Genomic DNA, 16,555 nt, shown 5'->3' with positions numbered 1-16,555 from the left:
CCTGTTGCTGATTTTTTTTTTCAACTTTATTGAAAATATATTGGTATACAAAACAGAGAAATTTTGAACAAACATCAAGATGTCCAAAGGAAAAATCATCTAAACAAATAAATTAAAATAATGCAAAGACTTACAAACACAAAGAAGAATAGACAAATAATAATAATAAAAACTTAAATTATACAGATCTAAGAAAAATAAATAAATAAATACATCAGAAAGTAAGTTCAGTCCATTTTAACCCTTTCATGCATACTGGTCACTACACTGGACAGTTATTCTACAGCTGTTTTCTTGTATATTTATGGGTTTTGTTGTTTTAGTTCCATATCAGCCAACACGGTGGACACTTATGCACAATCCCATAATACGCTGACATTCAGACCATTACTGTCAGTTCGCTGTTCTTCATAAACCTGATCTGCACTAACATGTTTGAGTGTAAATCACCTGTTATTTGTTAGACACAAAGGTTTTTTTTTTTGCATGTAATCTCTATGGAGTGAGTAATAACTAGGACTAGAATATGTTAAAATGTGAGAAAACATCAGATTTTCAGCATTAAAAATGCTTTTATTTCATTGTTCTCATATTACTTTCTTACGGAACAGGATTAGGGACACTGGACTTTAATGTCAGAATTCTGACTTTAAACTCAGAATTCTGACTTTTTCCTCAGAATTCTGACCTTTTTTCTCAGAACTCTGATTTTAATCTCAGAATTCTGACTTTAATCTCAGAATTTTGACTTTTTTTCTCATAATAATAATAAAAATATATACATATATTAGACCTTATTTTAATTTATTGTATTTTTTTCCTGTGGTCCTAATCCTCTTCTGTACTTTCTGATATTAGGTTTTAAACACACGTTTCTTTACTTCAAAAATTAAATGCATGGACATGTTTGTAACTCCATGAAAAAAAAAAATTGATCGCATTGTTTTTTTTTTCATGTTTAAGGAGGAATAAAAACACTCAAGAAATAATATGATAATAATAATAAATAATAATAAATAATAATTCATGCAGGAAAGGGTTAAAGAATTTCTTATAAACTGCCAGAGTGTTAAGTGATTTTTTTTTGTTAAAGATGAATTCCAATGATTAAATATATTTTCAAATTTAATCAGAAAGACTTTAAAATTTGGGTGTGTTTTGGCATAGTTATTTTCGTGTATATGAATTTTTTATTTTTTTATTTTTTAATTATCAAATTAACAATAAATTCTAAATTACACATATCATGTTCTTCCTTTCACCGAAGGGGAAAGGACCACAACCACCAGATGAACTCATCACCCAGACGGTCTTGAGGAATCACGGGAAATGTAGTCTTTGGCAAATAAGGGTCGTACCATTCATAGCTACGACAAAAACACCATCGAAAACAACTTTTAAAATATTGATATTCAATTATTCCTGTCCATGTACATTTATTTTTCATCCAAATTTTCCAAATCGTCACATATATATTGAAATAATCATTGTAGCGGAGGACAAACGGAAGGCCGTCCCCCCCCTGTAGGTACAGAATGGGGTGGGTCCGTTAATGCTAGTCCTCTTCTACTGTCGGATTACAGCCGAGGCAGGACGACACGGACCCTCACTGAGCCATAAAACATCGAATAAAGCCACAAGTAAGTGCCCTAAAGTTGATTTTTACAGCTGAAAACACGATAAAACCTACCCAGCTAATAAACCCGTGTTATATTTGTGAATTAGTAGTTTTATTTGTGCCACGTGGTGAAGTGAACTACAACTTGGCGTGGTTGTCAAAAACTTGAGTAGAGTACAGTTAGTGGAATGTCAGGGTCTGCACGGGACCCTGAACGCAACACGACATCTTTTTAGTGTTATTACTGCACCTGGTTTCTGAATATCAACTGAAGTCAAATAATTAAAAATTTGAGTTATGTTTTTTTTTTTTATGTTTGGAATCCTCTAACAGATTAAATCAATGCCCTGTGTAACGTGAGGTGTTTTATTTTCATAATGTGTCATTTCTTTGTTGGGTTTTGGGTTTAAAGCTCATTCAGCTTCCCATTCCAGTTTCCACAGGTGAGTATTGAAGCTGCTCTCCAGCTGATGTTCTAACACATGCCCTGGTCTACAGCAGCCTTTTGGTTTAGTGGAAGCAGTTCACATATTCACCAGTTTATGGAGAACAGTCAGCTACAGCTAATGCAATGTGGTCCAACCTTTGTGAAGTTAACAGCGTTTATGGAACTATTTATTTATTTATTTATTTATTTATTTATTAACACTTTATTTAGAAGAATAGTTTACATGACAAATACAGACTTCCATAATAACCATACAAAATAAGCAGATGTAAAAGCAGTCATTATATAACTGCTCAGTTGTAATCACTATACAAAAATAGTTTCCTTTTTTTCTTACAGGGTGGGGAAGCAAAATTTACAATATTTTGAGGCAGGGATTGAAAGACAGTGTATGACCAATTAGTTTATTGAAAGTCATGAGAATTTATTTGCCACAAGAAAATTTACATAATAGAAAATATTTTTATTCTATGTGTCCTCCTTCTTTCTCAATAACTGCCTTCACACGCTTCCTGAAACTTGCTCGAGTGTTCCTCAAATATTCGGGTGACAACTTCTCCCATTCTTTAATAGTATCGTCCAGACTTTCTCGTAATAGTTTTGCTCATAGTCATTCTCTTCTTTACATTATAAACAGTCTTTATGGACACTCCAACTATTTTTGAAATCTCCTTCGGTGTGACGAGTGCATTCAGCAAATCACACACTCTTTGACGTTTGCTTTCCTGATTACTCATATGGGCAAAAGTTTCTGAAAAGGTATGGATAATAGTGTTAGGTATGATTATGACATCAATATATGTTTGGTTTCAAAACAGTTGACGTAGTGCCTGCTGAGAAAAAACAACTAAATGTTCATTGTAAATTTTGCTTCCCCACTCTGTATATCAAATACACAAAAGAAAAACATCTGCAATAAAGGACGGTTTACAAACGCTTACCTACAATCATGCATAGAAAGGACAGACGAAAAAGAGGATAGGAAAGACAGGAAAAAGAGAAAGAAGTATGCCAACCTACACCAGGGGTATCAAAGTTCAGAATTCAAATGAATATACCAAGGGAAGTACCAATTTCAACACTTTTGATGGCCTTTCGCTTTTTAGAATACCAAATTGAGAGAATGTATTGTTCGAAATAATTATAAAATGCAGTAAAGCGTGGCTTTTTTGCCAAATATTTACAGTTATGAATGTGAAACTTCGACATCAAAATTAAAAGGTTTTATCAAGTATAGTGGTTCACTCTTGAGCAAGCTACTTTCAGATAGGCCAAACAATACATTTGTCCAAAACAGCATAAAATGTCTTTCAATGTTATTATGAATAAAATCACAAAGTTTTTGCCAAAAAGTTTTAACAATAGGGCAGTGCCAAAATAAATGAACAGTCTCAGGACATTCATGACAAAAGCTACAGTTTATATAAATATCTTTTTTTAAATCTATTTTTAATATAAGATTTAGCTGGATAGAATTTGTGAATGAGTTTAAAGGATATTTCTTTAACTTTATTGGTAATCATATATTTGTTAGGGAGAAGCCAGACCTTTTTCCATGGTATATCATCTACCAACCTATTCCAATGAAATATAACACAGGGTAATGTTGTAATATCTGTTTGAAATAACACACGTATAGAATTGTTGTTATTGACAGGATAACTAGAGAAACCAATTTTTCCTGCTGGTGTTTCATGTGGAGATAAAGGAGTCAGTTCGTGGAACTATTTATTGTTTCCAGTGTTTTATCTAGAACAGTACATTTCATAAATGCTTTCAACTTAAAGGAATCATTACAAACTTCATTTAGGTTGGATCTCTGAATGACTTTGTGTTAAGATGGAATAACTTTGGCTATGCATTCTAGGTTAAATGAACTAACAGTGCTATGTCGTGCATTGGCCTTGTTTGCAAATCAGTGTTTTTATGATATTATGTAGGATTCTTATTTTGTATGCATGACAAAATGCATAATGTATTTTGGTTTGGGATTTGTTTTCCTGTGTAAATACTGTGCATCTCTGGAAGAAGACGGGATTCTTTTTTCTAACATTATAAATAAATAGATTGAATAGATTTGCGGTTATGTAAATATTTTATTTCACCATAGGTAGAGTACATTTTCTTATGGCATGTCAAAAACAAATGTGAGTTGGAGTCTGACACAGATTGAGAATTTGCAGTTTGTTCTATGTCTCATCAGTGCTTCCTTGTTCAGTAGATATGTCAGATCGCCTTGTTCTGCCATTATCTGAGTGGTATTACTTACCCTCTTTTTTTCAAGTTGAGATTGTAAATGCTGAGACTGTAAATCTGAGATGGTTTAAAAAAAAAACAAAAAACTTAACCTAAATATCGGTGATTTTCACATGCTGTTTGTGGAACACTTGCAACACATCACATTTCGCATTGTTTGTCTTGGCTTTGCTTCTTTAAAGTCCAATGTGAGATTGATCAATGACCTGTTTTGCTTGTTACACCATCAAAAAAAAAAGAAGTCCTTTTGCATTTTAACGCTTGGCTGTTTTTAGTATGTCAGCGTAGCTCATTTGAACTTTTGCGCTTATAAAATTGTATTTAACCAGGTAGGGCAGATTTAGAACACACCCTTTAAAGGTCCAATGTGTAAGATTTACAAGGATTTAAGGGATGTAATTAAATAAACTGTATATATTTAATCTTAATTATAGTTTCATCATTCTGTAATCACCTTTAAAATATGAGCTGTTTGTATCTGCAGAGGGAGCAGGTTGCTGTTCACGGAGCCCAGAGTGTTGCACATGTTTCCGCAGTAGCTCAGAATGGCTTTTTCCTCATAAGGGGCATTCAACATAAAAGCACATCACTGTCTCCAACTATGTCTAAGTGTCGAACAGGGTTGATATCCCAGAAAAAGAATTGTACAGTCTGCAGCTTCACTTCTAGATCTTGTTAAATGTTACACAATGAACCTTTAAGAGAAATAAGTTACCATTTCCAACAATAATAACAGATTTTTGATCAGTCTATCTCTTTGTCTTAAAGACCACATTGGCGCCACCCATTTTCAACTTCAAACCTTGCTTTATGCTTCTAACACGCTCCTTCCTTGGTAATCATAACTTCACAGTGAACTAACGGCTGTAGCTTCCACTTTTTGCCTCTTTTCTCTCCTTCTAAACACAAGTGAGTAGAGCGGTGACCCTGTTCACACTGAAATGGATCGGTCTCGGACAAACCCCCAACAAGGAGGAGCTCCCCAGTATTCACTACCTGTTGGGACCCCCAGACAGGGTGCTGTTCCCGTTTTGGAGAGGGGCATTATTAGTGGAGATAACGTTCAATTTGGGAGACTGCGGCGCCGCACACGTTTATCCCAGTCAGAAAGTCAGAGCTCTGGGGCTGAAGAGGAGTGGCTCAGCTCCTCCCTGGAGGCCGGCGGCTCCTACGGCAGAAGCCCCGTCCTCCAGGGAATGCAGGCAGAGCAGGTCTGGTACAACCGCAGCACCTATGAGCAAGCAGAGGGCAGCTACCAACGCCGGCTCGCCTCCGGTGGCAACGGGCCACTGTCCTCGTCTCCCAGGAGCCCGAACGCTAGAGGCCACTTGACCTTCCACTCCAAGCGAACCCACGGTCAAGAGCAGAACCCGTCTCACACTGTGACCACCGTGAAGTCCTCCGGTACCCCCCATCGGCAGATCAGCAGGGGTCGCTACCGCACGTCCTCTGAGAACGAACAGAGAGGCAAAGGCAGCAGAGGGCCGACCCCAAGGAAGAGAGGACTGTCTGAGACGGAAAGCAGGCCCAGATGGGACAAGTATGACACCTCGCACTCTGGGAATGGGAGAGACTTGATGTGTGTCTTTTGGTTTATTTGACATGATGGAATTAGTTTTTATTTGTCGTCTGTCTGCTTCGCCTTTATCAGTTGTGCTAACTTGTGTATCAGGTTTTAGGTGGATGTTGAACCTTTTGGACAGGGATGTTTTCTTCTGCTGTTTTTTTGACTTGTCTCTCTGCCCGTAGTCCATTTCAGCATTTGGACAATAGAAGGTAATTTAACAGACTTCTAATTGAGGCTGTGCAGTTTGATAGTTGGGATTGTGTGGCGAGAGGAAAATGTCTTTTTTTTTTTATCATACAAAATGTGAGATCTAATTTGTGCAGGGCATTGAACTCAGAAGCATTCCATGTGTGGCTTTTCTATGCCAGTATTTCTGTTGCTGCTATAATTTAGTTTTTATACACTGTTTGGTTTTGATATATTTGACCATATCCACATCATAGGGCTATGTTCATTCTGTTTGCAGCTATAGTTGATCACTGTTTTGTCTTTATCACTTTATATTTTCTATTTTGTCTACATTTATCACATGCTAAACTCAAAAGTTTGGAATCATTTCCTCAATAAAAAAAGGAAAGAAAACAACATGCATATGAAGTGACCGATTTTTGTAACGTGAGATTTTGATCATTTGATGTACACATTTGGGATTCCTTTGGCAGTTACACTGTACAATGCACTCTTGCTAATACTGGGGGTGGGGATAGTTGGTTGTTGTTGGGGGGTATTGAGCAGCCTTTTGTTCTATAATCCAGAGTTTGCAGACCAGGCAACTCTGTTTGACTGACTGAGGAATGTGTAGATGCCTTTCGGCTATAGTAACAATCAGCAAAAAAAAAAAGAGAAGTGGAAGTAAAGCATGTACACAGCAGTCTTTTAAAGCCTTTTATGTCAGGTTTTATCCACAAACTGATGCCTGTTACTCTTAACTATAACATTATTGTCTATTGAGTCTTATGATTTGATGTCTGTCTCCCTTTTCCACCCACAACTCCATTTGTGGCTCTGCATGCTCTTAACATATACTTAACGCATGTACAACGTCCTGGTCAAACGTCTAATCACGCTACAGCTCATTCCCTGTCGCTCACTGTCATGGCTGTGAGAACTAAACACCTGGTTGGTCATGGCTGTTCATGGATACAAGTGATAAATACTGCTGAATGTGCTGTGCTTTGTCTTATTTCTTGTACATTTCTTACTGCCCTCTTCAGTACCAACATGAGCGGACTGCAGTGCCTTGCCACGGAGAACATCTGGTTCGACAAACAGCGCTACGATGAAGCAGAGAGGCGTTTCTACGAGGGAGCCAATGGTCCTGCCGTTCAGCAGCAACAGGCAAGAAACCTTATCTTTATCTACTTGACAGGAAATTTCGCATTTGGTTTTGTGTTGAATGTGTGTCAACTTGAGGTAGGGCAACACGTGCTTTTCGGACACCTCTTAATTGCTTTTCATGCAGTGTTTTCTCTGCGTGTCTGCCATGTTGAAACTTCCTCCACATGGCAGCTCCCCACCTCATGCTGCCTTGTCAGCGGCTGCACCATGTCCTGTCAGTCAGCGGCCCGCTGGTCTAGTAAATACTTACATCACGGCGGGTCGCAGTGCTCAGCAGCTCAAAGCAGCTGTACGCATGTGAGTCAAGCCTCTCGATTTAGAAGTGGGTCGTCCTAGCGAGAGCAGTCAGGTGGTTTGGCAGCTGTCTCTGCCTCTCACACTAGAGGGCTTCCACACAGGCCTGTGGCACAGATCATTTCAGGTGTTTTCACTGAGTCACAAACATTGTATTTTCTTATTTTTCTTGAGTTATGTTTAGTCAAGCATGAAGTGTTTGTCTTTGTAACCTCCTCAAAAATCTGCACTTCTTCAGTTTTAGAAGGGTTGAAACTTAAAGCAGCATATGATTTTTGTCACCAATTTTTCATCAAATCTGTAAAACCTGAGTCATAGCCTAAGTATCACAAATCAGTCTTTAGACACTTTAATCACGTCTCTCACGGTGAATAACTTCGAAGTTGACTCCATCACAAGCCGTCCATTTGTTTACATACAAAACTGATATGACACTAGGGCCTTTTCGGAAATTTTGTTGCAAAGTGCATTGTGGGAATGGGAATTCGACGCAGCTGCAGTATGGCCGCAGCAGCAGCAAACACGGAAATGGCTTCATTGCTTCTTGCAGCTGCGTGGAATTCTGAAAAGGCCTGAGTGATGGTTTGATATGTAAACAAGTGGACTGCTTGTGATGGAGTACACTTCGAAGTTGTTCACCATGAGGGAAGAGAGTCAGGTGTGTAATCACGGAAGACTCAGATTTTACAGATTTGATGAAAAATTGGTGACGAAATTCATACGCTGCTTTAATTCTATGAACTTTTTAAGCATTTAGCAAACCTGACATTATGACCACTGACTGGTGAAGCGGTCATGTTCAGTCTTTGGTACCTGTGGGTGGACTATAATATAAGCAACAAATGAACCTTTAATCTTCTGAGCTGATGTGTTGGAAGAAGCAAAATGGGCAACACAAGGACCTTAGTGAGTGTGACATAGGTCAAATTGTGATGGCCATATGTGAGATCAATCAGAACACAACAAGTCTTGTTGGGTGTTTGCAGTCTGCAGTGGTTAGTGCGCAGGTGTCAAACATGAGGCCCGGGGGCCAAATCTGGCCCTCCAAAGGGTCCAGTCTGGCCCTTGGGATGAATTTGAGAAATGCAAAAATTACACTTAAGATATTAACAATCCTTTTAGTTCAGGTTCCACATTCAGACCAATTCAATCTCAAGTGGGCAGGATTCGGTAAAATACGATCATAATAATCTATAAATACTCACAAATCCAAATTTCTCTCTTTGTAAATGTAAATGTTTTCATGTATTTACACTAAAACAAAGTATAATTTCACAAAAAATGTGAGTAACTTGAACAAATATGAACAACCTGAAATGTTTTAAGAAAAGTACAATTTTAACAATATTCTACCTGATATTAAATGTTTTGTGTATTTGTAGTGATCTGTAAGTTAGAATGAACATGTGTAAATGACAAACTGAAGCTTAATATAGTTAAAATTACACTCATTTTTTCAGTTTGCTCATGTTATTCACATTGTTTGAAAGGATAGTTTGTACGATGTAAACATTTTCATTGTTTAGTTTGACTTTTTTCATTCTAAAATATAGAGAAAATTTTGGAGTTGACAGTATTTATATGTAATTATGTTATTATTTTACTGTCTCGGCCCACTTCAGACCAAATTTAGCTGAATGTGGCCCCTGAACTAAAGTGAGTTTGACACCCCTGGGTTAGTGCCTACCAAAGTGGTCTAAGGAAGTCCAACCCAGGCTCAGTTCACCCAGGTATGATGGGATCTCGACACAGTCACATCAAACTTAGGATCGAGCAGCAGTAACCACCATTACCACCGCCCCTGTCACTGATCATAACGCTATGGCTGAAGGGTGTGTATTGTTTTTAGAACATCGATCCCAGTGAAGATGGTTACCGTTTCATGACACTTGCACCACATCATTAGCAGTGATGGACTCATTAGTTGTCAGTATGACCGCCACAGGATGGAGTTGGTGTTGTCCATTTGTGCAGAATAGATCTACTTTGGGCAGACATAATAGTGTTAAGTAACTGCTAATTTATGCTAAGCAGTTTTGTTTTCCTTGTTGTTTTTGTGCCTTCATGTAATTTAAATGAAATTGATTCTACTGATTATGGATTGGAATCCTCCTCCATTTTCAGATTCTTCAGGATACAGTGTTCTCTGTGAATAGTGAATAGGCCAGCTTACTGTCCTGTTTTGTTTGTCACTGCTACCGCTTCATTGTTACTTTACCCACACATGCCTTCAGGACAGAGAAGCTAATGCCATCCTGCAGGACATTGCTAAGTCTCGACAGAATATCCAGAAGTCCCTAGACAGAGTGAGTACCGCATTACAAATGAGCCGCGGGCCCACCCCCTGTAGTGGCAGGGCTGTACTCAATCATGTCCTTGTACTGGCCACACAGCGGGGGCATAGCTGTTGTAATGGTGCACAGAGGAACGAGTCTTGGCTCAGTTCAGTCCCAATAACGGCACAAGGTTATTGTCTGCTGATGACATGAAATGCTAAATTAGTGCTGTGCTCCCTGGTGAGAATACTCATTCTTCTTCTTCTTCACCTCTGCCTGTTCACTTTAATAACTCTGCAGCCTTTTCAGTGAATTGTCTTCACACAAAAGGTGTCTCATTGTGTGTTGTTGTACTGTAGCCAGGCAAGTTGCTCCAGGAGACTGGTTTAATCATAGAATTCTATTATAAATCTAGAGAGCTGTTCCTTGTCACCAGATTACACAGATCAGAGTGGAGCTGATTTGCCATTTCATTCGTCGGTTTAATATTCAGCATCTAATCCTGGCCGTTTCTCCTCCAGTTTTTCTAATCTGTTTCTGATAAATGCAAAGCAGTCCATGGTGTAAACATGTGGCATCTGACTCCTACAACCACCACTCTTTTTGTTCCGTCTTTTCTCCTTCCCTTATTCCTTCCCTTCACCTTCACCCTGTGCATTGTGGGTGCAGGTGAAAACAGCCCTGCAGCAGGCCAAAGGGAAACAGAAGCGCCAGCACAGAAACGTAAGTCTGTCTCTCCCAGCTTTTCCTGCTCAGCCCTGGGGAAACGCTGCATGGCTGTGGCGGTCAGGTGTGCTGGCTGTGTTCATTACTGCCTGGAGTGGAGTGTGCCAGTGTTGTCACAGCACTAAGACGTGTCCTCCTGTACCACCGTATCGCCACCACACAGCCGTTTAATGCATCGCAACACTGCCAGTAACCGCTCACGATGAATAACAGTCAGTCTAGGGCTGTTTCTCAAAGTCAACGATCTTTCCTCGTTAGTCTTCCTTCATAGAGCAGACAGGAGTTCTTCTCTCTGATCAATATATTCATGAGTGAATCAGTCTAGCAGTAGAAAAGGTCCCACTCTCAAATCAGTGAATCAGTAACACACACACATATATGACAGTAGGATTTAATAGAAAACTAATAAATATATTTACAGGGACAGTAATGAAGGTGATGCAGTTTTTTTTCCTGCTCTGCTGTAACATGAAACAAATTCCATTTAACTTTATCCCAAGTGTAGATATTAGTAAAATCCAAGTACAGACATTTCTCTTTTCCTTCAAAGAACTTTAATTATATTATACTTTTATAATGATTTAATCTATTCTATGCTTTCTTTTCTCAATCTTTCTATCACGACTTATGATTTTACTTTCTTCTATATGTTCCATTTATTTTAAGTACACTGAACTGTCCTTGGGTCTTAATTGCTCTGTAGAATATAGATGAGCTTGTCTCCTCTTTCCTGATAAGATAACCTCATAATTATATTCAAATGCATTTTTGCACATTATTCTTTGTAAAAGGGACATTATTTTATGCTATGAGCTCTTTTCATTTGATGGCAAAGGGCTTGTGCAGAGGATTGTGGGTACTTAAACATTGCAGAAGACTTACAAGGATCCACCAGAGTATCTCTGAAAATTGTCCAAAGCAAGGGTTTGGTTCCTAGAAGGATCCTGGATTTAGGGACAGTCCTCTGGAGAAATGTAAAGTAATCTATAAAGGATCTTTCCTTGACTTTGACAAACATCTTCAGTTATTGGGCTATAAGTTGTGATTAAGTTAATGATTATTATCAAAGCACTTTTTTCTATGTTGTATGTTAGTCTCCTTTCGGTGTATCTTTGCTGGCGGTTATGCATACATGAAATTACCAAAGAAAGTAACTGTTGTAATAAACATGAGTTTGTTTGCATGCTTCTGTAATGAATCATTAAATCTCATCTTTAATGGGTATAAAATGGAGCACTGTGTGTGTTTTGAACTTATTTTAATGATTGTTGTGGTCTACATTCTAGCCTTGCATGGCTTTTTCAAACCACTTTTGACCACATTGTTTTATTTGCTTGCATCTTCACTTCAGGCTTGGACTCAACATAAAAGCACTTCATTTATTATTTTAATGCCGTCCTGCAACATGACATTTGCTAACTGTGTACTTATCTTCCCACAGTCATCCTCACATGGAGGAGGAGACCAGGAGTTGATTACACGCATGAAGAGCTTGGAACTGGAGAACCAGACTCTGCACAAAGGTGACAATGTCTTACCTCTTAACATTTGTTCATTAGTTCACGGGTGTGATTCTTACGGATAAATCCAGAATTTTGGACATGCGGTAGGGATGCAACGGTACTCAGGATAGTACTGAACTGTTCGGTCCACACTGCACGGTACAGTCCGCCCTTATGGACCATGGGTTTTCAGTGTTGCAATTGATTTTGCGCTGGCACTTTATATACTGCTTTACAGGCCATGGAGTGTGTGTGTGTGTGTGTGCCTTATCCAAGCAAGCAGAAGGCCTCTGTCTATGAACATGCATGTAAGCATGCAGCGCTGGGAAGCCCCGCCCCACAGTGAGAGACAGCAGACAGAGAGGCAGCTTTAGACTCAACAATACCGTAACACAGTATTACAAGGAAATGCATACAGTAGATAACCGTGGTGTTTTTATACTGCTGTTTTCTTTTACATCCTTTTGCAGAACAGGAATTTATTTATTAAATAAATATAAAAAGGGCACTTTTTTTAACGAGGCAAAAAGGGCAGGGGCTGAAACCCCCTTTGGGCCCTGTGTGTGCACATTCCTGTTTTATACTACTGTATACAAGTAGTCAAGGAATAAGGGAGTGTTATTTTATTCAGTACAGTGATATAATTTGTTCCTACTGTGAAATTCTCTTCACACACGTGTACCGAAACTGTGGCCCAAAACCTGTGGTACATGGAGGACCATGGGCTCCCTGTACCATTGCACCCCTAGTAGGTGCGCCATATATTTTCCTGCTTTTTTGTCCTTTGCCAGTCACACCTATGTTAGTTATAGCAACACAGAATGCATGCTTAAGTTTCTTTTCCTGTGTGTGTTAGTGGTGGAGAACATGCGGGCAGCCCTGGAGAAGCTGGAGTCCAGAGTGGCAATGCTCGAAAAGACCCCCGCGTCAGCAGCTGTCCCATGTGCCAAGGTACTATAGATGAGTAGGAATGGAAAAACTTACCTGCAATCATTAAAAAACAGAATGATGCACAGCTTTGTCTGAAAACATCCAACATACATAGTTCTATTTCACCCTTTCCAGGCTGCTCCAGTTCAGCAGGCAAAGGTGACGAATGGCGGTGGCGATAAGGCAGATGATGACGACTTTGACCTGTTTGGTAGTGATGAAGAAGATGAGGAGGCAGAACGCATCAAGCAGGAACGTGTGGAAATGTATGCAGCCAAGAAGGCCAAGAAACCTGCCCTTATCGCCAAATCATCCATCCTGTTGGATGTTAAGCCGGTACGTAGCCAGACTGTTAATATCATTTGGCAAATTATGTTATTTCCACTGCAGTCATGCTTAATGTCGGAAGCAGAGTTCTGATCAATGTGAGAAAGTCATAGTCTGTCCTTGTAGTTTCAGGTCAGGCCATTAATATGCAGATAAAATGATGGGGCCTGGGAACCAGATGCATTTGCCTCAGAGTAAATGTTCATTTGCTGTGGCAGATCAGTCCGGTACAGCTGCCATTCAGATCAATTTCCACTTAGCCCAGATTGGACTGAACCAGTCACCGCTTATCTGATATGGGGCAGGTCACATGTGGTTTGATACAGTGACTGCTGCCTTTCCAACATTGGCTTTTGTCTGCGAAGAAAAGCCTAGGAATGTTACAGTAGGAGTTACCTGTGAACACAACATGAACTAGAGATTTAGAAATGATTCACCCAGCAAATTTACCCCAAAACTTCTACCCAATGGTCCTAGATGAAGTTTTCGCCTATGCATTTATCTAAGCGTCCACTCTGGTCTTTTAGTGGGACGATGAGACAGACATGGTACAGCTGGAGCAGTGTGTGCGCTCGGTGCAGATGGACGGGCTCCTGTGGGGCGCCTCCAAACTGGTCCCAGTCGGTTACGGCATCAAGAAGCTGCAGATCAACTGTGTGGTCGAGGACGACAAAGTGGGTACAGACATTCTGGAGGAAGAGATCACCAAATTTGAGGACTACGTAAGTAACTATTACATTTGGGAGGCTGTGTAATTTGTAGTTTAATCAAATTTTGTTTATATAGTGCCACATCATAACAAGTTGTCTCATGACACTTAACATTTAGAGCTGATCTAAACCAGATCCTTAATAACCCAATTCAGACACTCAGCAGAATCCTACAGGAGCAAACCCTTGATGACACTGGTGAGGAAAAAATTAGATTCACTGAAAATACTGCAGTGTAGAAGAGGCCACACTAATACACATGATTTATATCGGCTGAGGACTGAGACAATTACTGCCAGTGTTGCAAAGAATGTGTAGCACCATAGCATTTTAAGATACAACACATCTATCCACAGCGGTCCCTCTTAAGAGCCTGTTCCTGTCAACTGTAAGAGACTTATGTTAGTGTTTTTGGTTGGAGCTACAAATGACATAAATATTTCAAATGCTGTTTAAAAAAAAAAAAAAAAGCAAATATTTGATACCTGTAGTGAGTTCTTTTTAAATACACCTCTAGCCACCAGAGGTTGCACTAGACATTTTTATTGTCTGTCATTTTGACAGACAGGGTTGTAAAAATTCCATCATAACACATTATCCATAATTTAAAATTTAATTTTTAATGAGACATATTCATTAGTATTTAATGTTCAAAAACATCTCAGTGATGCAGTTACTGTAGTTCCTGCTGGCTGATGATTATCATAATTACTTGTTCTTCATCCTTCACTGCATCAGTCCCTCTTTTTTCACTGCATTTATGAATGCCATCACATTTACTGGGATTTTTAAAATAACTAAGGAGCAAGGTTCTAATGGTTTTGGATTTTTCATTATAGTTTAGTTTTACTTAGTTTTGACTTTTTTTTTCTCTAATTCAGTTAGTTTTGATTAGTTTTTAGAACAGGTTTGCTAGTTTTTATTAGTTTATTTTCTAAATGCTTAGTTTTAGTTTCTTTATCTTTTCTCTTCTTCTTCGTCATATTCAAATAAATCCCAGACAGGACTCTGCTGCTTTCTCCCAACTTTAGTTTCCATGTTTTCAGGTAGAGTGGGGACCAGAAGACGACTGGAAACCACAAGTGACAGACCCTTAAATATCATATGGTGCCAGCAGATACAGTTGCTTGAGGGAAATAAATCGATTTCATATCAATCCGACATTGACAAAGACGAAAACGAAGGGAATTTTATCCATAATTTGTATACGTTTAAGTTTTGTAATCACACAATACAGTTTCAGTTATCATTTTTTTCTTTCAGTTATAGTTTTTATTTATTTCAGTTAACGCAAATGTTTTTACAATTCTAGTTTTCGTCATTTTGTTAGTTTTCGTTAACGATAACCTTGCTAAGGAGACTCGGCTGTCTTGATATTTTGCGCTAGCAAAGTAGCATATAATTTCAGCTAAAGTAAGCTCAAGACAAGACTTGACAATGAGTGATGAATATGCATACTTTTCTTCAACCAGACCGGGGGTCTACTACAGGTGAACTAAAGTTGACTCATTTGACCGAAGTACCGGTGTTAGTCCTGCATGGGTCCACTTTCCAAACCCGGTCATACCCACGTACATTAGACCCAACCCATGATTAAACACATTATCTACACAGTAACTCATTTTTAAAAGCTTTATTTTTTCTAAAACTCATCTCAATGCTGCTCAATGACATCTGTGGCTGGATGTAAAGCTCACTTAAAAATAAAACAAACCAGCTGTGGATCAACCACGGTTTCATCCATGAGTCTTTATTTTTTCACTTCCTTGACTGCTACCTATCCGCATTTTGTTTAATTTTACCTGTGCCTGTACCCCTGAAAAATTTATTTATTTTTTACCTCATCCTTGCATGTTTTGGCGGGACACCTGTTGGATACCCGACCTGGTTCAGGACTCTGCTGTGTTGTATTCAGCGTAGTTCTGAACAATGGCGCTGTAGGGTTATAAACTGGTAGGATGCCGTTACAGACTGTTTGATTCCTTGTTAAGAGACAGACCAGCAATCCAGTGAGCAGGTTCTGTTCAGTGTTGTGTGAAACTTTCTTTGGTAGATTACCTTCAGAATTTTAATCTGTCAAAATGACAGGCAGCCTTCAGAATTTTCTGTCATCTTTAAAAAAACAAAAAAAAAAAATCTGTCAATGAATATTTTCTCGTAACGCGACCTCTACTATCCACAAGTTTATCTCCATTCAAGACAGGAAAAATAATATATTTTAATAAAGTCAGTTTATTAAATGCTTTGTTGATTACAAATAGGACTTTAAAATACAATCACCATGAAATGATAAGTTCTGTTTACATAAATATGCACCTGTACAAACATTCGCCTCTGTGTTTTTGTCCTCTGCAGGTCCAGAGTGTAGATGTCGCTGCCTTCAACAAGATCTAAGCGCTACCTCCTCACCTGCACCAAAGTGTTGCTGCTGCTCTCGGCTTTGCAAGATTAATAAATTGCTAAGTATTGAGCACAAATACCTTTCTGTCTCTTACTTTCCATTATGAAATACTAAATATTGCACTGCATTTACACGTTTAATCAGACTTAATAATTTGAAAGT

The 16,555-nt window shown here is 38.7% G+C and overlaps 1 protein-coding gene across 6 annotated transcripts; it reads left to right on the top strand.

Moving 5' to 3' along the window:
• The first annotated feature begins 1,548 nt into the window (after nt 1-1,548).
• On the top strand, nt 1,549-16,469 carry eef1da (eukaryotic translation elongation factor 1 delta a (guanine nucleotide exchange protein)). 6 transcript variants are annotated; one of them, XM_030159997.1, is made up of 9 exons: nt 1,574-1,640; nt 2,031-2,061; nt 7,104-7,227; nt 10,467-10,520; nt 11,965-12,046; nt 12,882-12,976; nt 13,091-13,291; nt 13,810-14,004; nt 16,348-16,469. In XM_030159997.1, the coding sequence occupies exons 3-9, from the start codon at nt 7,111-7,113 to the stop codon at nt 16,384-16,386; spliced, it is 783 nt and encodes a 260-aa protein (XP_030015857.1). In that variant the 5' UTR covers nt 1,574-1,640; nt 2,031-2,061; nt 7,104-7,110; the 3' UTR covers nt 16,387-16,469. The 6 variants fall into 6 exon arrangements, with proteins under 6 accessions (XP_030015856.1, XP_030015858.1, XP_030015857.1 ...); XM_030159999.1 differs by lacking the exons at nt 1,574-1,640; nt 2,031-2,061 and adding exons at nt 5,249-5,862; nt 9,756-9,827; XM_030159996.1 differs by lacking the exon at nt 2,031-2,061 and having other exon boundaries at nt 1,549-1,640.
• The last annotated feature ends 86 nt before the right edge of the window (nt 16,470-16,555 follow it).

The sequence above is a fragment of the Sphaeramia orbicularis genome, chromosome 17 (genome assembly GCF_902148855.1).
Source record: "Sphaeramia orbicularis chromosome 17, fSphaOr1.1, whole genome shotgun sequence".
Classification (NCBI taxonomy): domain Eukaryota; kingdom Metazoa; phylum Chordata; class Actinopteri; order Kurtiformes; family Apogonidae; genus Sphaeramia; species Sphaeramia orbicularis.
This window is presented reverse-complemented; position numbering and strand designations above follow the sequence as displayed.

Coding starts and splice junctions, on each gene's coding strand:
- eef1da (XM_030159999.1), top strand. CDS start 5,264: ATGGATCGGTCTCGGACAAACCCCCAACAAGGAGGAGCTCCCCAGTAT. Junction 7,228..9,755: donor CTGCCGTTCAGCAGCAACAG/GCAAGAAACCTT, acceptor ACATGCCTTCAG/GACAGAGAAGCTAATGCCAT. Junction 12,047..12,881: donor GAACCAGACTCTGCACAAAG/GTGACAATGTCT, acceptor TGTGTGTGTTAG/TGGTGGAGAACATGCGGGCA.